Raw genomic sequence first — 23249 nt, 5'->3', positions numbered from 1 at the left:
AGTAGACATATGGGGAAGGTAAAGTAATAACTATTATGAGGTATCACTATCTGTGTTAAAAGCAGAGAAATTGAAATTTTGAAAGTTGCAAATTTTCCCAAATTTTTGGTAAATTTGGAATTTTAATATAAATAAAAATGAAATATTTTGATTCAAATTCACCACTGTCATGAAGTACAATATGTGACGAGTGAACAATCTCAGAATAGCCTGGATAAGTAAAAGCATTTTAAACTTATCACCACATAAAGGCCTCATGCACACGACCGTTTTTTTTTGCGGTCCGCAAAAACAGGTTTCGTTTTTCCGTGATCCGTGACCATTTTTTCGTCCGTGGGTCTTCCTTGATTTTTGGAGGATCCACGGACATGAAAAAAAAAGTCGTTTTGGTGTCCGCCTGGCCGTGCGGAGCCAAACGGATCCGTCCTGACTTACAATGCGACGTTGACACAATATGGTGCAATTGCAAACGGATCTGTCCCCCATTGACTTTCAATGTAAAGTCAGGAGTTAATATACCATAGGATCTGAGTTTTCTCCAATCCGATGGTATATTTTAACTTGAAGCGTCCCCATCACCATGGGAACGCCTCTATGTTAGAATATACCATCGGATTTGAGTTACATCGTGAAACTCAGATCCGACAGTATATTCTAACACAGAGGCATTCCCATAGTTATGGGGACGCTTCTAGTTAGAATATACTACGAACTGTGTACATGACTGCCCCCTGCTGCCTGGCAGCACCCGATCTTTTACAGGGGACTGTGATCAGCACAATTAACCCTTCAGGTGCCGCACCTGAAGGGGTTAATTGTGCGTATCATAACCCCCTGTAAGAGATCAGGGGCTGCCAAGCAGCAGGGGGCAGACCCCCCTCCCTCCCCAGTTTGAATATCATTGGTGGCCAGTGTGCGGCCCCCCCTCTATTGTAATATCATTGATGGCCAGTGTGCGGCCTCCGTCGGCCCCCCCTCCCTCCCTTTATTGTAATATCATTGGTGGCCAGCGTGCGGCCCCGCCCCCTATTGTAATATCATTGGTGGCCAGTGTGCGGCCTCCCCCCCCCCCCCCCCCTGCCCGATATTTGGTGGCAGCGGAGAGTTCCGATCGGAGTCCCAGTTTAATCGCTGGGGCTCCGATCGGTAACCATGGCAACCAGGACGCTACTGCAGGCCTGGTTGCCATGGTTACTTAGCAATATTACAATATTAGAAGCATCATACTTACCTGCTGCGCTGTCTGTGACCGGCCGGGAGCTCCTCCTACTGGTAAGTGACAGGTCTGTGCGGCGCATTGCTTAATGATCTGTCACTTACCAGTAGGAGGAGCTCCCGGCCGGTCACAGACAGCGCAGCAGGTAAGTATGATGTTTCTAATATTGTAATATTGCTAAGTAACCATGGCAACCAGGCCTGCAGTAGCGTCCTGGTTGCCATGGTTACCGATCGGAGCCCCAGCGATTAAACTGTGATTCCGATCGGAACTCTCCGCTGCCACCAATGATCGGGGGGGGGGGGGGGTTTAGGAGAGGCCTCACACTGGCCACCAATGATATTAATACAATAGAGGGGGGAGTCGGGGGGGGTCCCGCACACTGTGCCACCAATGATATTACAATAGAGGGAGGGGGGGCGCACGCTGGCAGCCAATGATATTACAATAAAGGGTGGAAGGGGGGGCCGACGGAGGCCGCACAGTGGCCACCAATGATATTACAATAGAGGGAGGGAGGGGGGTCGGGGGAGGCCGCACACTGGCCACCAATGATATTACAATAGAGGGAGGGGGGGAGGGGGGGGCCGCACACTGGCCACCAATGATATTCAAACTGGGGAGGGAGGGGGGTCTGCCCCCTGCTGCCTAGCAGCACCTGATCTCTTATAGGGGGCTATGATATGTACAATTAACCCCTCAGGTGCAGCACCTGAGGGGTTAATTGTGCGGATCACAACCCCCTGTAAGAGATCGGGTGCTGCCAGGCAGCAGGGGGCAGTCATGTACACAGTTCATAGTATATTCTAACTAGAAGCGTCCCCATCACTATGGGAACGCCTCTGTGTTAGAATATACTGTCGGATATAAGTTTTCACGAAGTGAAAACTCATCTCTGAAAAAGCTTTTATGCAGACGGATTTTCGGATCCGTCTGTATGAAAGTAACCTACGGCCACGGATCATGGACGCGGATGCCAATCTTGTGTGCATCCGTGTTCTTTCACTGACCCATTGACTTGAATGGGTCCGTGAACCGTTGTCCGTCAAAAAAATAGGACAGGTCATATTTTTTGGACGGACAGGAAACACGGATAACGGATGCGGCTGCAAAATGGTGCATTTTCAGATTTTTCCACGGACCCATTGAAAGTCAATGGGTCCGCGAAAAAAAACGGAAAATGGCACAACGGCCACAGATGCACACAACGGTCGTGTGCATGAGGCCAAAGTGACTCGTCAGATTTCCAAAAATCTGTCTGGTCCTTGAAAAAGGTGAAAAATGGCCCGATCCTTAAGGGGTTAATCAGCCAAGGAAAGAGAGAGATTTTTTTTTGTTTAGTTTGTTTAGCTCACTGATACACTGTAACAAACCTTCAGCTACATAAACAGAAGTAGTTCAGGAGGGGTGCTCAGCATCTGATTACAAGTGAGAGTGTTTCCCTTCACTGACGGCAAACAGAGATTCCCGAATATGAACCAATCCTCAATTTAATCCTCCCCTTTCATATTTATTAAAGCAACAGCAACCCAAACTGAATATACAGGTCACCACGTCTATACAGGTGAGTGCCCCTTCCCCCTTAGATTTATTTTATAGTCTTTCTTCTGGGCCTTGCAGTGATATAGGACAGAGGTGAACAGTGTCCAGAACAGCAGAGCTCGGAAGCTAGGAAAGACTTTTCATGCCTGAAGGCTCTCAATTAGTCATTATGACTGCACCTTAATGTGTTAATTAAATTAAGCAGATTATGCATTATTTATGTGCATTTTGCTGCTCATACTAAATAAGTGGTGGGAATTATGGGTAAACATGGTAGGTGACTGGATTTAATACCTACAAAGAATAATTCTGCTACATTTAAAGGGAAACACCAGGGAAAACTGATATACTGAACTATGCGTAGAGTAGAGCCTTAGGGGGCAGTGCATGACACAGGCATCCAATGAGCACTTAACACAGTCAAGCACCAACCCTTCAAACTCTGCATTAAGCATAACACAACGGGGCAAATTTATCAAAACTGGTGCGAAGGAAAACTGGCTTAGTTGACAATAACAACCAATCAGATTCCACCTTTCATTTTCCAAAGGAGCTCTGAAAAATGAGAGGTAGAATCGGATTGGTTGCTATGGGTAACTAAGGCTACTTTCACAATGAAGGGGAACTGCGATCCCGCCGAACCCCATCATTTAACCCCTCAGGTGCCGCAATCAACAACGATTGCAGCACTTGTGAGGTAAGGCAAAGGGATGCGGCTCCTTCTGCCCTCCAATCAGAGCCCCCATAGTGATTCGCTGGGCTCCAATCGGTTAACATGGCAGCCTGAATGCTGCTGAATCCTTCCATGGCAAGTTCCCTGCTGCTCTGTGCACAAGGCACAGCTCAGCAGGGAGAGTGCCCTGAACACATTCGCAACGCATCCGGACCTAATCCGCACACACTCGTCTGCAAGGGGCCTAATAATTCTCTATTAGGCCTCTTGCACACGAACGTTGTGTGCCTAAGGCCGTATTGCACAATCACGGAGATGCGGAACAGAAGAACGGATGTTAACCCCACGGAAGCACTATGGAGTGCTTCCGTGGTGTTTCTGTCCGTGCCTCCGCACCGCAAAAAAATAGAACTTGTTCTATTTTTTTGCGGTGCGGACGGATCACGGACCTATTCAAGTTGACGACAAATTGCGGTCCCCAATGCACAGAACGGATGCACAACGTTCGTATGCAAGAGGCCTTAGAATGAACAGGACACGGGATCAAAAGATCCCAGATTACAGTTATTAAATAAAAAGTAAAAAAAAATCATTACAATTTTTGTTTGAATGACCCCCCTTTTCCAATATTACATATAAAAATATATTAACAATAAAAAAATAAACAGGTATCGTTGTGTCCGAAAATGTCTGAACTATTAAAAATGAAAAATAAATTAACCCCCCCCCCCAAATTTTTTTTAAATAAGGCCTCTTGCACACGGCCGTTGTGCTCCCATGGCCGTATTGCAGGCTGCATACACGGGGCACCGGCCGTGTACATTCCTCATCACGGATGCAGACCCATTCAAGTTGAATGGGTCTGGATCCGTTCCGGCCGCCGCACGGAACGGAACCACAACGGCCGTGTACAAGAGGCCTAACAGTGATGAAAAAATCATACATACCACAAAAATCGTACCAATAAAAACTACAGTTTGTCCTGCAAAAAACAAGCTCTCATACAGCTTTCTGGACGGAAAGTTATGTCAGAAAATGGCGATGCAATGAAAATTTAGATTTTTTTCAAAGGTTTTCTATTAAAACAAAAAACCTATACAAGTTTGGTATCGCTGTATTCGTATTGAGCTACAGAATAAGGACGTCATGTTATTTTTAGTAGTGTTGAGCGCGAATATTCAAATTACGAATATTTATCTCGAATATCGCAACTTCGAAAATTCGCAAATATTTCGAATATAGTGCTATATATTCGCTATATCGAATATTCGTCATTTTTTTACATCTTAAAACATGATTCCTCCCTGCTTCGTGCTTGTTGTGCCAATTGTGAGTCATTGGCCCACAAGCAACTGAAAGGGAACCTGTCACCAGTTTTATGGAGTCCTAACTAAGGGCAACATAAATAAGTGACTGATTCTTTTAGCAAAATGCTGGGTCACTTTCTTTAATTGACCCAGTCAATCTGCCAACATCTTGTATTGATAAGCTCCAGCTGATAATGATGAGTCCTGAATATTCATGAGCTCCTGACTCTCCCCGCCCACCTGCTGCTGATTGACAGTTATTTTCCATATGAATCAGCAGCAGGTGGGCAGGGGAGTGGCTATATCTCTGAATTAAATATACGCTGGACTCAATGACATCACGCTGGACTCAAATCAGCTCATTAGCATGCGGCATGTGGCATCTTTGTGTGTATATTATGAGGTAACCATCTGTCACACCAGTAAGTGAATACATCTAAGGCACTTTTTAGTAGTTAATGATTGTATATAATTAGTTAGATTATAATCTAATATCCACATGACAGGTTCCCTTTAAGCAGGGAGGAATAATGACTTTAGATGGGAAAAATGACGAATATTCTAAAAAACAAATATATAGCACTATATCGAATATATTAGTTTTTTAGAATATTCGTCTTTTTTTTTCAATCTGTACAGTTGTTCCACTTCGGCATACTCCTCCCCGACAAGCGTCTCTGTCACCATGGGAACGCCTGGGGGTTAGAATATACCATCGGATCTGAGTTTTCCCAATCTCACTGAGTCATCACGGTACCTAGTGCAATTTCCGTTGTTAAGCAGAGTCCCTATTCTTTATCTTCCATTGCACTGCATGTATCAGTCTCCACTGCAGTTATGGCATTCTATTCATGTGTTTCAGAAGTCATTGCCCTAGTCTGAAATCTCTGCCACTAGGGCTCTTTATTCTAGAAATGTTGCTGTCCACTCACTCTTAGGCCTCCTGCACACGAACGTGTGCGCCCCGTGGTCGTGCTGCGGCCCGCAATGCACGAACACCGTCCATGAGGCAGCCATTTACTTTAATGGGTCCGCGATCCGGCCGTTCCGCAAAAAGATAGGACATGTTCTATCTTTTTGCGGAACGGAAGTACGGGACGAAACCCCACGGAAGCACTCCGTAGTGCTCCCGTAGGGTTCCGTTCAGCACAATTCCGCATTTGTGGACCCATTTAGGTAAATGGGTCCGCATCCGTGATGCGGAATGCACACGGAACGGTGCCCGTGTATTGCGGATCCGCAAATGCGGTCCGCAATATGGCAACGGGAAGCACACATTCGTGTGCAGGAGACCTTACTAAGTGAATGCCTCCTTAGCAGCTCAGAGGGGCTGAAGAGAGTGGGTGTTTCTTTCTTCGTTGGCTGGCTCCAGAGCTTATTGTGCTTCTGAGCTCAGTGCAGAGGCCACTTTCCCATCCTGAACTCAGGGCTTTAACACTGCAAAATGCTCAGCATCTCAGACTACTGTTTTCTATGTATGACAGCCACATCTTCCCTCCAGTACATATTAAGCGCATGTCTTACTCCAATCAGAATAGAATTTATTAATGAAGAGCTTGAGTGCATCTGCATGTGTTAGTTTCAGCTTATTAGTCAGCCTCCCTCAATGGATTGACTCTGCATCATTTTACACAGTCCATGCCCCGTCTGTGTTGTAATTAATGTGACCTTGTGTTCATAAACTCCCCCCGCCCCTCCATAAACTGTTTTCTGTGACCTGCAGTTATTTCCCCCTCTTTAAGAGTCACGGACGTTCCCGTGGCAGGTACTAGGAGATCAGAGAGACTGGCAACTCATGGGTTAAATTGACAAGTTCACTGTGGATCTTATTGTGGCTGTGTTTCGGTGAAAGCCACACCCTTTGCTTCAGGTGTTGCTTGTTGGTAATTTACTTTTCCCATAAGTAGCCGCATCTCACTCTTGGAGGTGCGGTTTATAGATTTTCTTCCTGCCTTCTAACTAGCTGGTCGGTTGTACTCTGTGGTGCTTCTAGAGTTGCCAGTTTTCTACTTTCAGATAAGTCTTGTCTTTTCTTTTTGTTTTGTGTTTTTTATATTCCCTGTTGTTTGTATCTGGACCTGAGACATTGACTTCCATTCGTCCATCTGGGGAGGAATGGGTTGTCTCTGGTCCTAACCTCATTCCAGGGCCTTATAGGGATATAAGGACCTAGGTATACAGTATATGAATATTCCTACCTTCAAGGTCTATTCATATTGATAGGTAGTTAGGGCCCAGATTGTGGTTGTTTAGGAGGTGACCTTTTCCTTCCCTAGTTTCCAGCCCCAGTTACTGTTCACCTTCCCTCCTGTGTTTAGTGTGGAGTTTTTCCCCCACACTGATCGTGACACTAAGCTGGCATGATAATGTGTATTCTGAGACCTAGATCTGTGTGCTGTGAGCATAAACTGTCTCTTACACACCATGTGTGCTGAGGATGGGGGCAAGGATTAGAATAGGGCTCACTAGTGATTGGCCTAGAAGTATGGGAAAGGAAGTCTAGAGCAGTATAGAACTGGCAGACTGCCTGTATTACGACATGCCCCCAGGGTTGAGGAGAACTGCTGGATGTAGGGGCAGCTAGAAGTCAATATAAGCAGTACAGATCACAGGGTGAGGCTGGAATGGATCCTCACACTGTCCCCAGCAATAGCAGAAGTTGATTTGTGAGGAGCTCTAAAACGAATCCTTTAAGATTTGATCTGCACAAACACTTCAGATTTAAAGGCTACTAAAACTGCACCTGCTTTGGCTTGAGTACAGTTGGTCTGTTTGTATGAATGCCTGTATACCTAGCTGATGGCACAACGCCCTGTGCACTCAGTATGCTTGTGGGATCTAAATTCCAGTGCCATGAATTCCTGTAATTAGGTGGCAAGCGTTCCGAGCCTTGTTGTCATCCTGCTGCACAAGGCAATCAGCAGGACAGCGGGCTCTGGGCTGTGGGCACTGTAGTCTTCTCGACAGCTTTTGGATGTAGTTTTGTTTTGTGCTTCAGAGCTTTACCATCTGCATTTTACTTAATCATGTAAAATGATGTGGTCTCTATTATTTAAATGTAGGTGATTACTTTCTGTATAGGAGCCCTCAGGCCGGGCATTATCCTGCAGTATGTTGACATGACTATGGCATCTAGGGTGGCCCTCGTGTTTATCCAGTGGGAATTAGTATATAGTAACATTGTAAGATAGCTATTAAAAGGTGTTGTCCACTTTACAAATCCCCTTTTTTAGGCTACATGCACACGACCGTATGTGTTTTGTGGTCCGCAAATTTCGGATCCTCAAAAAAAACAAAACGGATGACATCCGTATGCCATCTGTTTTTTTTACGGATCCATTGTAACAATGCCTAAAATGGACAAGAATAGGACATGTTCTATTTTTTTTGCGGGGCTATGGAACGGACATACTGATGCAAACGGCACATGGTGTGCTGTCCGCATTTTCGGCGGACCCATTAAAAAGAATGGGTCCGCATCCTATTCGCAAAAAAAAATACGGAACGGACACGGAAACCAACAACGTTCGTGTCCCACAAAAAATACTCCACAGTTTTCAAACCAGCACCTGAATGTGAATACTTTTGTAATTGCATGTAATTTAAAGGGATTCTGTCACCTCCATATGGCCATATACAGTGCTTACATGGCTCTGTAGCACACCTATACAGGATTGTAACGGTACCTTTGTTCTTTTCTTTAGACTTGCACCAGCAGGAAAAACGAAGTTTAATTCATATGCAAATGAGCACTCGGAAGTGCCCAGGGGCGGCGTACACTGTGTAGGTGCCCAGGCTGCTCTGCCTTCTTTTCACTTTACTCCCCCCCAGCCTCTTCCTTTGCCCGCCCTCCAAGTCCGGACCTATCGATGAGGCAAGAGACTTGGAGGGCGGGCAAAGGCAGAGACTGGGGAGGAGTAAAGTGAAAAGAAGGCAGAGCAGCCTGGGCACCTACACACTGAACGCCACCCCTGGGCACTTGCGAGTGCTCATTTGCATATGAATTAAACTTTGTTTTTCCTGAGAGCCATGTAAGCACTGTATATGGCCATATGGAGGTGACAGACTCCCTTTAAAATTTTGTATAGCCATTGAGTTATTCAATAAAATGTATCTGTAAAGCGCTACCTGCTGTTTGTTTTTGTTTTTTTCTTATTTTTTTGTCCAGGTCACTGAGATGGCCACACATGCTCAGTTAGTTTCATCCTTCCACTGCCTCCTGAGTTGTGATAGGGAGAACATGGACATGCCCTCTTAGCTGCAGAAGAAAAGACACTCCCCTTAAGCTGTCAGCTTGATATAAATCGCTATTGGTATTTTGCAAATACGGTTGTGTGCATGAAGCCTTATAGTGAGTGTAGTATTGTCATGAGTAATGGGGAGGGGATAACACCAAATGACACACAGAAGGAATAGACCGGAGTCTAGGCCATAAAGCTAAGGGAGAGGGATGGTGACCTCCTAGGAATTCCTAGACCTCTCCCTGACTCCTGCCAGTATGAGTAGACCCTAAAGGTGGAAATACTCATACACCGTAACCTAGGCCCTGAAGACCCTAGAAGGCCCTAGGAATGGTGGCAGGGAATGAGACTACTGGTTCCTTCCCAGATGAAGGAACCAGAATCTCCCTGAGGCCTAGACAACAACACACACAAGCGAACAACAAAATGCAAGACAGAATGCACTTAGCTTAAAGCAGAATGGAGGAGCAGGAGATCCAAAGGAACAACACACCAGCTCAACCAACTCCAGCAGGAAATATCAACCGCATGGTAAGCAATGTGAGTCAGAACTAAATAGGGCCTCAGTAATGACTACAAGCTGCACCTGACAAGAGGCGTGGTCACTACCAAACACAACACTGAAAAAACAGAGAGACTGTCAGATACCCTCATGTGCCGCCAGTCTCTCCGATCTTCTCACCTCTATCATGGGAGGGACCGTGACAAGTATGTTATGTGTTTGTGGTAAGTTTGGTAGTTGTAAAATGGTGGGTGAGAGGGACTGTGTCATGTAGTTGTGGGTGGTTGCCTGATACAGTGTTATGGTGCTCAGTGGGTGACTGTGTTACAGTCCTATAGTGGATAACTATACAGTAATGGTCAGGGGGCATAGCTTAAGGTTCATGGGCTCTGGTGCAAAAGTTCAGCATAGTCCCTTCACCCTTTCCCGCATTTACAATGAAACTAAAATTTCACCCTGGCAGAAATAGTGGGTACAGCGCTTGGCATGGACATTGACTGCAGTAGCAGTGTGCATGTGTGAACACTGCTCCATTCAAACTCTGTGGTCATGCAGTGAAGAGGAGTGGGGGACTTGGGACCCCCATTCTAATTATCAATGGTAGAGGCTCTGCTCTCTCTGCAACTGCCATGCCCTGTGCACTTTAATTGACAGGACCAGGCAGTGAAAATGTCATCACACCTGGCCCTGTCAATGAAAGTGCAGAGGGCCCAGCAGTTGCAGAGAGAGCAGAGCCTCTAGGTGTGATGCAACTCCCCCATTGCTCCTAGCAGGCTTGGACTGGCCCACAGGGGAACGGGTGAATTCCTACAGTGACTAAGCGGGGCCCTGTCCCCCAGCAAAGCATATCAACCAGCCTATATCCATAAAAAAACGGGGTAGATTATTAAACAGACCACCCAATTTATTATCATAGAGGCATCAGGTGGCTAAGATGACTTGTATGTACAAAGGCAGGCCAGCCAGTATTCTCTTTCTCTGGAAACCCACCTTCTTGAAAGTTGCTGCTTGGACCCCTATAAACATCTTTAGTTTCTTACTGCTGCCTGCCGCTCTGTGAGAAGGTAGCATTTGCCTGTACAGTGGGCTCCTAGAATTAATTTTACTGGTGGGCCCTAGGCACCCCAGTCCGACACTGGTTCCTAGATGTGCATTTGCATACAGTATATGAAAACTTTTCTCAGCAATGAGGACACATATGAACATGGACCAACACAGATGCCTTCAGCTGCCAAGCACCCATACAACAGGTCAGCCAGTTTCCAAGGTACAAAACTGCTGACAGAAGCCATTAAATATAATTGCAGTACAATTACAGCATCAGGTAGAAGTTGAGAGTGTGGTGGTGCAGCTGTTCTGTGGTTGGGGTAGTGTATAGTGTAGAGGTTGTTATATTAGGGGGGGTGGTCTGCATTAGGCCACATGCACTAGGTGGGGGAGATTTATCAAGCTGGTGTGAAGGAAAACTGGCTTAGTTGCCCATAGCAACCAATCATAATTCACCTTTCATTTTCCAAAGGAGCTCTGAAAAATGAAAGGTGAAATCTGATTGGTTGCTATGGGCAACTAAGCCAGTTTTCCTTCACACCAGTTTTGACAAATCTCCCCCAGTCAGTATTATGTGTGGATTTTCCATGTGGATTTTTGTGTGAAATAAAGTATCAGCTAAGAAGATGACATTTTCAAACTCTCATGTATAAGTGGTGGGAATTTTCCCAGTGGAAAGTGACCTGCGGTGTGGATTTTGAAATCTGCAGCATGTCCACAAGCAACACATGTATATTCTTGCGTGGATTTGGTGCGGAAACGCAGTGAAATCCACATGAAAATCCGCATGGAAATCTCATATCAAGGTCTCTTTCACACGAACGTGTGCTGCCCATGCCCGCGTTGGGGCACGCAAATTGTGGTCCGAAATGCACGGGCACCGACCGTGGGCCAGCCACATGCAAGAGGCCTAACTACAATGCTGTGTGGATGTACCCCTAGGGGTTGTATTATAGAGATGTTGACGGGTGGAGTAACCAGTCACGTACACTGTTTAATGGTCCCATCTTGAACGCTGATATGGGCTTTTCAAGCTCCCCGTGACCTTCACCATATCCTGGAGATAATATGGTCAGCAAAATGCTTTGAATGGAGGCTGGAAACAAGTGGTGGTGATTAGACGTGAACAGTACAGAGGCGAGAGGGAGAGCTGGATGATTCATCACTCATCTCAAGAGGTGACTCAGAAGGCGCCATGTTACCCGTATGAGAAGCGGCGCCATCACCCTCTGTACAATCAGCCAAACAGAAGCACATGGACTATCCGCAGCCTTTCAATCAATGCTAATCAGATCCTGTCTTTCCCCATCCATCCTTCATATGTGCACTGGATTTTTACATTGACATCAGAATTTAAAGCTGTAGCCACCACATACACTGCTGCTGGGTTTCTACAGACTGTGAATGATATAGCTGTAATATGCAACACTAAACAAAGTTGCCATGTCTTCTTTTTCTATCTCACTGTTCTCCCTCTGTGTGTCAGTCTTCACTATTTCCCTGGTATTACAGTCACAAGTGAGGAAGACCTTGAAAAACAATACTTCTGACAACCACACATTTGTTTTCCTCTCATACAAGCCCCATCATTCCTTGCAGATGGGTAAACTTGGCATCATCTCAAATTAGAGAACGTCTTTGATATGTCGCCTGTCCCAGCACAGGAAAGGTATAATACAATTTTCTTGAGATTTAAAGAGGTTATCCCATGAATAATGTAAAAACGGAAAATCATACATGCATCTAATACATGAAAACCTCTTACTAAGGCCGAGTTCACACGAACGTGTGTGACCCGTGCCCCTGCTGCGGCCCGCAAATTGCGGGCCGCAGTGCACGATCGCCAGTCGTGGGTCAGCCACATCGGATCGCGGACCCATTCACTTTAATGGGTCCGCGATCCGCCCGTTCCGCAAAATGATAGGACCTGTTTTATCTTTTTGCGGAACGGAAGTACGGGACGCAACCCCACAGAAGCACTCCGTAGTGCTTCCGTAGTGTTCCGTTCCGTGCGGCCGTTCCGCAATTCCGGATTTGCGGACCCATTTAAGTGAATGGGTCCGCATCCGTGAGGCGGAATGCACACGGAACTGTGGCCGTGTATTGCGGCCCGCAATACGGCCACGGATCACACACACGTTCGTGTGAACTCGGCCTAACAAAGCTAGAACCAACCCTGTACCTCACATGGAACCAGAGATCTCACCATTCATTGCTCCAATTGCTCTGCTGGATTTATATCAGGCTGGCCGCTCAGCGGGTGTGTCCTTTCTCACAGAGTATGTTGTCAGCAGGACAGTGAAATTAGAAAAAAAGCAAACAGCAGGTGGCGCTATACAGATATATTTCAATGAATAACTCAGTGGCTATGCAAAATTTTTGATTACATGCAATTGCAAAAGATCCATGTGCTGGTTTGAAAACTGTAGAATGTTTTTCATGGGACAGCCCCTTTAAATTCCATTGATTCAAATGTATCCCAATGAATTCTTATGCAGTATGATGACGATGCAGTGTGAATAGAGCTGCATTTCAAGATGGTCCTTGCTTGGCCAATGACACAGAATAGAAATGTAAGTGTCTGAGGTTATAGGGGTATATAACCCAAGGCAGACAAACATCAAAGAGGGCAGAACCAGCTCAGGGCCTCCCTTTATGAGCTGTATTTGGATGTAACTGTCTTTACAGAAGGGGTCTTCATAGGAATTTGAATACAGAGAGAGTCTCTGATGAAGTATGCAAGGCAGTAGATTGGCACATGAGGTGGACATCTCCACTGGTAGCAGGTCAGCAGCCCTGCTGGTGTTCAAGATGATACCAGGTCACAATGGGCCCTCTGCCCTCATCTTATTCTGACAAGGTAAACCAGATCACCACGGTTCCTCAGTAGGCCCTGGGAAGTGTCCAGTTTTGCCTGCTGCTGGCATCATATCCAGACAGCTCATTATAGAAGGAACATTACTTTGAGCCCTCAGTCTATAGAATCATTTTCATTCCCGGCTTCATTTGAAGTGTGTCGTCCGTGCTCATATCTGGAGGGCAGAACATTTATTTTGATTGCGCATTGGAAGTGGTTACGTTTTATTTCTTACCTTCAATTCATCTGCATCATAAAAATCCACACGCACTGCAGGAACCATCCAGGTCTCGAAGAGTGTGGCCAGGATCTGCTTGGCAATGGAATCAGCGATGAGGTGGAAGTGTAGTGGGTTTCTCCTGCAAAGGACAAGAATGAAACATCAACCTATGTAGGACCAGGGCATGGCATAATGAGCAAAGCCTCGTAAAATCTCCGCTTAACACCAACTCTTGCTAGTCAAAGAGGCTCTTCACACCCCTGCCATCAGCTGAATGAAGGGGCCGTAGGAATGTGCTGCAGTACCAGGTACAGCCACTTTAACTAGCGTTGTGCCTAGTGAAGGTGATACAGCCCCTTAATTCTGCTGATTGGTATAGGTAATGGGAGGTCAACCCCTATTAATCAGATATTTTATAGGACAGGCTATCAATATTACATCCTTTAATTGGCAGGAAACTTTTGGTGCCAATTACAGTTTTTTTTCCATGGACAGAGGCTTCCAAAGCTGCATAGCAGAATTAGATCCAAAGAGGTTTTGCCACAAATAACTTCCTCCCATTCATATTGATGGAGAACGGCCGATCACATTCTGCCACTTTTTCGTAGAGAATGGAGATCAGGAAGAGCTAAATCTGGGAATCAGTTGCGGTGACAAAAGTTTGATCACAATTGTATGGTTTATCTAGTTAACATGGCTTGAAAACAGTTTTTTTTTTTTTTAGGGGGGAGGGATTCAAATCTTTAAAGGTTTTATAAAAAAAAAATTCTAGTAGAATCTTTCCAAAAACATCTGATTTGTGGGTGTACTGCTGCAGAGAATATCCTTGATTAGCTGTAATCATAAGTGTTCAATTTCCCTGCAGTGCCTCTACAGGAGAAATGAAGAATTACATGGTGCCCACTGAGATCAATGATCTGTCCATGTACTGCACATACATGTTGGTTGTTCAAGAGCTAAAGAGATGCTCCAAGTAGTTGTTCTCCTGTCTAGCTAAGGTGGCGTTAACATATAGACTGTGAACTCCAGCAGTCTGTTCACTGTATTCAACATAGCTTGATACCACTGTGTACCTCCGGATCCCCATTCCCCATAATAAGATCCGTCAGGAATCCGGCCGCATTCCAGCATACAGTATATGCAGGCTTTTAGCTAGAGAAAAAATACTGCGTGTTTTTGTCTGTCCAAAAGCCAGCGTATATGCCGGATACAGTAACCGGATCAGAGTCCTGGAGTTCACGACGCAGATGTGAACCTGGCCTAACAGATAAGGATCTTAAACAGGGGACCCACCCCCTCTATTAACTGAGAATTTCCAAATATATTTGGCAATGGCTTTTCTAAACCATCAATCTCTTTAATGTATGTATAAAGAAAACTTCTATCATGCTTTGTGATTCAATTCTTCTCCATCTTCAAGATCTCTGTAGGATGTCAGTGAGTGAAAACAATCTTGATAAGGATAACCTGAACGTACCTAAAGCAACCCTCAGGATATAAATATCACATTAACTTAGGAATGTCTTCCTTTTCAACTTTATATCTGAATATCCACCAGTTTCTGGGCTCCTCTTAGGCCATCCAAGATCGCCAACACTTCCTGCTTGTCCAGCCCAGGCCTTGGATTGGCCAGCATTTGAGCAGTGCTGGCCAATCTGAGGGCAACAGGAAGTGTCATAAACTACCAAATGCACAGTATACGTCATGTAGTCTGAGATGCAGTCGGCCATCTTGGATGACAGAAGAGGAGCATTGAAACTGGTGGATCTTAAGAGAGCAGGATGTCTCTGTGTACATGTTCTGTTCCGTCTCCAGTTAATGTGATTTTTTTTCTTGAACTGGAGGGTTGCTTTAATATTTCTCAAAGGTGAGGGTTTGTTACAGTTGTATCTAGTGTACTAACTCCTCTGCAGCACAAATCTCTCTCCAGTCTAGAAAGTTTCGTACAACGTGTGGGTGCAGAACATTTTAGCAAACTCTAAGCTGTCAGAAGTATTTGCTTTGGAGGATCAGAAACTCCATGGCATTCGAAACATTCCATCAAGTATCGGCATTGCTTATCTTTGGCTCAGCTTTTCCATTGGTTCATTGTCTTTCATGTCCTCCACTCCAAGACTATTGACGTCAGCATGGAAACCGACATTAGTTTTACTACAAAGAGCAACCATCTAGTAGATGAATAAGAGTAAAATCTTGCTTTTTTCCTCTGCCCCCTTCTCCTTTCAGACTAATGGATATGTGTCATCCCCAGCGCACTCCAAGGGAAAAAAAAACACTTTCATTTGATATTCAAATGATATCCATTAAAATCTAATTCCATCTCCGGGGAATTAGTGGAGCGGTCTGTTAACAAAGGAACGACCTACGAGCTGTAAGTTATGGGCGCCGGGAGGATACGTGACATTGTTGCAGGATGTAGCGATCAGTTTTGTCAAGTTTCTTAATGCAATTATGTACTTAATCAGCTATTTACATAATTGTGTTACAGACGCTGTAACTGGAGTCACAATGGGTATATTTCCAGGGAGACAGACACATGTTGAGAATCTAATGGGAGCATTCATGTATTAGTACAAGATGATGCCCTAAATGAGCTCGTTGGATGTTGTATTCAAAGTACATTAAAGTGCCGGGCACCATGGTGAACTCTGACCCAAGAACCACCGACTTCACTGTCAGGTCCCTTAAAGGGCAGGTCCACTTAAACCATATATATGCACAGACACAATAAACTTTGATTTATTGATGTAACATGTGGGAAAAATCACACCAAAATGCTTTTTTCTGGTCCTTAAAGAGGGGTTCCAGGCTTTCGATAATGATGACTGGTCAATACCTGATTGTGGCAGTAGTCTCCCGACACCTCTCCGATCAGCTGTCTGAAGAGGCCAAGGCACTCCAATGAGCGCTGCCACCTCCTCACAGCATACTGAGCACAGCACCATACAACATACAGTGGCTGTGCTTGGTATTGCAGCCCAAGCCCATTGACTTGAATGAGACTGAACTGGAAATAAGCCATGGGACCAACTAATGTGACGTCATTGGTCTAGGAAGAGGCCGCCACCTCTTCAATCTGCTGATCGCCAGGGGTTCGATCCCACCGATCAGATATTGATGACGTCAGTATCGAACTCCTGGAAAACCCATTTACATTTATAACCATAATACCTTGTGGCAAGGTGCCAGGTTTAAGCTTCTCCTAGACTGGGCAGGTCTGCACAGTCTAAAAGGGATATATCGCTATCCCCACCCAATCCCATAACAGGTAAAGGAAGTGAAAACCTAGGAGTAGAAATTGACTCCCTGGAGTAGATAGGTCCCACAGGGACCTGTCTATCACACCTACCCTAATCAAGCCGCTAGGCAACCAAATGGGTGCTCCCCTATGTGGACAAATGTATGGCAGAACTGAGCATTAGTATGTATAATGCTTATATTGTATTATTAATATTTCACTACTGTGTCATCTACACTGCTGACTGTCACGGCTGTATGTGAGCAACAAGAGCATGCACAGAAAATAGAGCTACTGACCGGACCCAAACTAGGGAGGATAAAGGGTTACCCCTGTCAGACCCTCGAAAGCTCTCCCTATGCTGCTAAGCCCATGCCCGGATCCAAATGGTGGAAGTAGGCATGCCCGCGTACCTAAGACTGATGACCACTGTAACCCCTACAATAGTGGAAGGGGCACGGCCACCGGTGCCCTGCTCAGTATATGGAGGGAACCGTGGTCGCCTCGGATCCAGTCAGAAAACACACAGATACACAACAATGTCTGCACACTTAGCTGAAGGGGCTGCAGGTGCAGTGAAGACGGATCCAAAGACAGGCTGGCAATATCCGGAGTACTTGCTGCAGCAGAACACAGGTCCAGTGAAAGGATAGCATGCAAGGGAAGATACTCAAGCAAGAGCTACAACCCAAATGAGAAATATAATCCACACCTACAATAGGAGGAGGGGGAATATAAAGGCAGGGAAATCAAACGCAGCTGGGAGGAAGGAAACAGAAAACTCCTCCCAGCTCTAGTAGTGACATCATCACAGGGGTGGAGAAACAGAGCTGTGAGAACGTCCCAAAGCTCTGGTAGTGACAGTACCCCCCCCCCCTCTACGGGTGGACTCCGGACACCCAGGACCCACCTTCTCAGGATGAGCCCTATGAAATGCCCTGATGAGGCGAGTGGCTTTAATGTCCGACACTGGAACCCACATCCTCTCCTCAGGACCATAACCCTTCCAATGAACGAGGTACTGGAGAGAACTGCGGACAATGCGAGAGTCCACAATTCTGGAAACCTCAAACTCCAGATTGCCATTAACCAAAATCGGAGGAGGAGGCAAAGAGGAGGGTACCGTGGGCTGGACATATGGTTTTAAGAGAGATCTGTGAAATACATTATGTATCTTCCAAACCCGTGGAAGATCAAGACGGAAGGCAACAGGATTGATGACTGACAAGATTTTATAAGGCCCAATAAACTTGGGACCCAATTTCCAGGAGGGAACCTTCAGTTTAATATTTCTTGTAGACAACCACACCAGATCACCCACACTCAGGTCCGGACCAGGCACACGTCTCTTATCAGCCACACGCTTATACTTCTCACTCATCTTTTTAAGATTACTCTGAATCTTTTGCCAAATGGTAGACAAAGACGAGGAAAATCTCTCCTCCTCAGGTAAACCAGAAAGAGCCCCTCCCGAGAATGTCCCAAACTGCGGATGGAACCCATATGCACCAAAGAATGGCGACTTATCAGAAGATTCCTGACGACGGTTGTTCAGAGCAAACTCAGCAAGAGGGAGAAATGAACACCAATCCTCCTGGTTCTCTGCCACGAAACAGCGCAAATATGTCTCCAGATTCTGATTGAGGCGCTCAGTCTGACCATTCGACTGCGGGTGAAAAGCAGAAGAGAAGGACAGCCGAACCCCCAGGCGAGAACAGAAAGCCTTCCAGAACCTGGACACAAACTGCGTGCCTCTATCGGAAACAATATCAGAGGGAATGCCATGCAATTTAACAATATGGTCGACAAAAGCTTGCGCCAACGTTTTAGCATTGGGTAAACCAGGGAAAGGTACGAAATGAGCCATCTTGCTAAAACGGTCCACCACCACCAGGATCACCGACTTCCCTGAGGAACGAGGAAGATCCGTGATAAAGTCCATGGACAGGTGTGTCCAAGGACGGGAAGGTATGGGTAACGGGAGAAGGGAACCTGAAGGCCGTGAACGAGGGACCTTAGCGCGAGCGCACGTCTCACAAGCAGCCACAAAACCCTCCACCGACTTACGAAGAGCCGGCCACCAAAATCTCCGAGCAATGAGATCTACCGTGGCTCTACTCCCGGGGTGACCAGCAAGAACAGTATCATGATGCTCCTTGAAGAGTTTGTGACGTAGCTCAGGAGGCACAAACAACTTCCCAGAAGGACAACGGGCAGGTGCCTCAGTCTGGGCAGCCTGGACCTCGGCCTCCAAATCCGAATATAGAGCAGAAACAACTACCCCCTCCGCCAAAATGGGACCCGGGTCCTCGGAGTTTCCTCCTCCCGGAAAACAGCGAGAGAGAGCATCAGCCTTCACATTTTTGATCCCAGGGCGGAATGTGACGACAAAATTGAATCTGGAGAAGAACAGAGACCATCTGGCCTGTCTCGGATTCATACGCCTGGCCGACTCCAAGTATGCCAGATTCTTATGGTCGGTAAAAACGGTGATAGGGTGCCTGGCCCCCTCCAACCAATGGCGCCATTCCTCGAAAGCCAACTTGATGGCCAACAACTCCCTATCTCCCACATCATAGTTTTTCTCTGCCGGGGAGAGTTTTTTAGAGAAAAAGGCACAGGGTCGCCATTTGGCAGGAGAAGGGCCCTGGGACAAAACCGCACCCACACCCACCTCGGAAGCATCCACCTCAACAATAAAAGGTAAGGAAACATCGGGATGCACCAAAACGGGAGCAGATGCAAAACTCTCTTTAATCTTAGAAAAAGCTGCAAGCGCCTCCTCCGACCAAGAGGAAAAATCCGCCCCCTTTTTTGTCATGTCAGTGAGGGGTTTGACAACAGAGGAATAATTCAAAATGAACTTTCTGTAATAGTTCGCAAAACCCAGAAAGCGCATCAATGCCTTCTGATTCTCAGGAAGCTCCCACTCAAGTACAGCACGGACCTTCTCCGGATCCATGCGAAAACCAGAAGCAGAGAGGAGAAAACCCAGAAATTGAATCTCCGATACCATAAAAACACATTTCTCCAGCTTGGCGTACAATTTATTTTCCCGCAGAATCTGCAGAACCTGAAAAAGATGATCCTGATGGGTCTGAACATCAGGGGAAAAAATCAAAATATCATCAAGATACACCAATACAAATTTCCCCATTAAATGGTAGAAAATACTGTTAACAAAATGCTGAAAGACGGCCGGAGCATTCATCAGGCCGAAAGGCATAACGAGATTCTCGAAATGCCCGTTAGGGGTATTAAAGGCCGTTTTCCATTCATCCCCCTCTCTGACCCTGACCAGGTTGTACGCGCCTCTCAAATCCAATTTGGAAAAAACCTTGGCCCCAACAATTTGGTTGAAGAGGTCCGGGATCAGAGGAAGGGGATAGGGATCGCGAATCGTGATACGGTTCAGCTCCCTAAAATCTAGGCAAGGTCTCAGAGAGCCATCTTTTTTTTTAACAAAAAAAAACCCAGCGGCAACAGGTGATTTTGAGGGACGAATATGCCCCTTATCGAGACTCTCGGAGATATAGGTTTGCATTGCGATTCTTTCCGGTTGTGAGAGATTGTAGAGGCGAGCTTTTGGCAGCTTGGCACCGGGAATGAGGTTAATGGGACAGTCAAACTCCCGGTGAGGAGGTAGTTCCTGAACACCGCTCTCGGAAAACACGTCCGAGAAATCATAGAGAAATGATGGCACAGTTTTAGTAGACACCTCTGCAAAAGTCGCTGTAAGACAATTCTCTCTACAAAAGTCACTCCACTCATTTATTTGCCTTCCTTGCCAATCAATAGTGGGGTTATATGTCTAGTGAGCCAGGGTAACCCCAAAACTAGAGGAGAAGGCAATCCGTTAAGGACAAAACAAGATATATCCTCCACATGAGTGTCACCTACAGCTAACCGGATATTGTGAACAATGCCCTACAGAGATCTCTGTGAGAGTGGAGCAGAGTCAATAGCAAAAACAGGTATATCCTTTTCTAATGTGCAAACCTGAAAACCATGCATGGCTACAAATTGAGTGTCAATAAGATTGACGGCCGCTCCACTATCAACAAAAATCTCACAAGAAATGACTTTGCTCTCTAGCGCCACCCTGGCAGACAGGAGAAAACGGGAACTGCAGGTCAGAGGAAAAGCATCAATTCCTACATCAACTTTGCCCAAAGTAGCAGATGAAGCAGAGTTTGATGATTTACCTTTTGAGGTTTTTCTCTTATTATCGCTCTTAGTACAGTTCAAGAATCTCCTAGACGGACAAACATTTGCCAAATGACCTATGCCCCCACAACAAAAACACACCATACCCTGAGGACTAAATCCTCTTTTATCAGGGGCAAGTCGACCTAGCTGCATGGGCTCCTCCTCAGAGGGGAGCGAGACAGGATGAGGCCCCTGCACACTGAATGAGTCCGCACCACTGCCCCTAGACTGACAATGGCTGGACAGAGAGGTCTCGTTTCTTTCTCTTAGACGCCTGTCAAGGCGTACCGCCAATGACATGGCAGACTCTAAGGACGTTGGTCTCTCATGGAAAGCAAACGCATCTTTCAATCTCTCTGAGAGACCATGACAGAACTGACTCCGGAGTGCAGCATCATTCCAACCTAGTTTTCAAAGACCCTTTAGACCCAGAATAAACAACTTATAATTTATTTCAAATAGCCTAGTTGCCTAGACTAGTAGACTTCCGTTTCTGGTCAATTTAAAACGTTACATTTATTTCATTTTATTTATAAGAAAGTAACATAACGGAAGAACAAAGACTAGTTTAAAATTCTAGGTGTGGTAGGGCACTAGTGGCTGAGATAAGGGTTACTTCACCCATATAGTCAACCTCATGGCATCGATTTGTCCCACTTTTCCCTTTTTCCCCAGCAGTAATTTTACTTTATTTGCCTAGGTGGGCATAATGCCAAGAGGATACTTGTTCATTCACCCTAAGTCTCTAGGTTCTCATATTTCTCTTTGGTGCAATTCACAGCCACTGGTGTTCAAACACGATCGAGTCTGCAGTTGCTCCGTGCTGCAACACTTGGTCCTACCTACTCCTAATCTAAAAACTAACACAAAAGCTCCCCCAACATGTTTCACCACCGGATGTGGCTTCTTCAGGGGATGGAGCTACTGTCAACAAGAATGCTTTCCCACTACACCCTTTTAAACATTAGGGGAGGGTCATACCATATTCCATGGCCAAGCATTGCCTTGCATTCCTGTCTGACAGTCCGGTAACCCAATCCAGTACCTTCATGATGTTTTGCAGTCGTTCCGTCACTTCCTTTGTTCATGTAGTGGCCCTGCGCTTGCGTGAGAACTTTAAACCCCGATCCGAGAGGCCGTTGAGGTATGCGCATGCGCAAGGTCTTTAACTTTCCAGCTCAAAGAGTTGTATCAAAGCGCATGCGTTAAGACTTAGATTTTATTCTGCTCGTAGTATATTGTATTACGCATGCGCCTGTTCTTTGACAGTCCGATCCGAGCTCACAGGAATATGCGCTTGCGCAGGATCTTTAACTTTTTCCGATATATCATCCCTGCGCATGCGTGAAGAATCTAGCTTCAACTTTTTAGCTCGAGGAGTTATGTCAAAGCGCATGCGTTAAGACTTAGATTTTATTATACTCGCAGTATGTTAAATTGCGCATGCGTCTGATCTTTAATTTTTTTAGCTCGAGGAGTTGTATCGAAGCGCATGCGTTAGGACTTAGATTTTGTTCTACTCGCAGTATGTTATCTTGCGCATGCGTTATATTGCGCATGCGCCTGATATTTAATTTTCTTTAGCTCAAGGAATTGTGTCAAAGCGCATGCGTTAGGACTTAGATTTTATTCTCCTCGCTGTATGTTATATTGCGCATGCGCCTGATCTTTAACGTTCCGATCTGAGCCCGCAGGAAAATGCGCTTGCGCAAAATCTTTAACTTTTTCCAGTGTATCGTCTCCACGCGTGCGTGAAGGTCCAACCTTAAATTAGAAGTTGGATTACAACGCATGCGTTGGGGCTTAGATTTCATTCTGCTCACAGTATATAGTATTGCGCATGCGTAGAGTCTTTAGCATTCCGGTCTGGAATATCACATAAAGATGCTTATATCTACACCTGTCTTCTGAGAGGTATAGTGGTTTAGAACTTCGTGTGGGATTTGGCTTTTAGACTGAAAAATGTAGGGATACAGCTCATATATTGGGGTTCAAAGTTCATTTGACAGCGTTTCTATATCAACATTATATATGCACATACCTGTTACCCTCAATTATGAGGATAACATCATTGCTCTATACATGAGTTAAATATTCCTATCATTTTATTACTTCCTTCATGATATATATGTATTTTTCATTGAATGACTACACTTACGTCGACACCTAAGGTGATATTATTTTCTCAACTCTTCAA

At 45.6% G+C, this 23249-nt stretch overlaps 1 protein-coding gene across 2 annotated transcripts in view; it reads right to left on the bottom strand.

Annotated features, from left to right (window-relative positions):
* The window catches only part of LARGE1 (LARGE xylosyl- and glucuronyltransferase 1), a 581369-nt gene that overhangs the window by 192602 nt on the left and 365518 nt on the right, over positions 1-23249 (bottom strand). For both annotated transcript variants that reach the window (XM_040438023.1, XM_040438033.1), the window contains exon 5: positions 13621-13744. In XM_040438023.1, coding sequence (XP_040293957.1) covers positions 13621-13744 — 124 coding nt within the window. The remainder of the gene's footprint in view (positions 1-13620; positions 13745-23249) is intronic.

The sequence above is a fragment of the Bufo bufo genome, chromosome 1, assembly GCF_905171765.1.
Source record: "Bufo bufo chromosome 1, aBufBuf1.1, whole genome shotgun sequence".
Taxonomy (NCBI): domain Eukaryota; kingdom Metazoa; phylum Chordata; class Amphibia; order Anura; family Bufonidae; genus Bufo; species Bufo bufo.
Note: the sequence above shows the minus strand (reverse complement) of the source record. Positions and strands in the feature narration are given on the sequence as shown.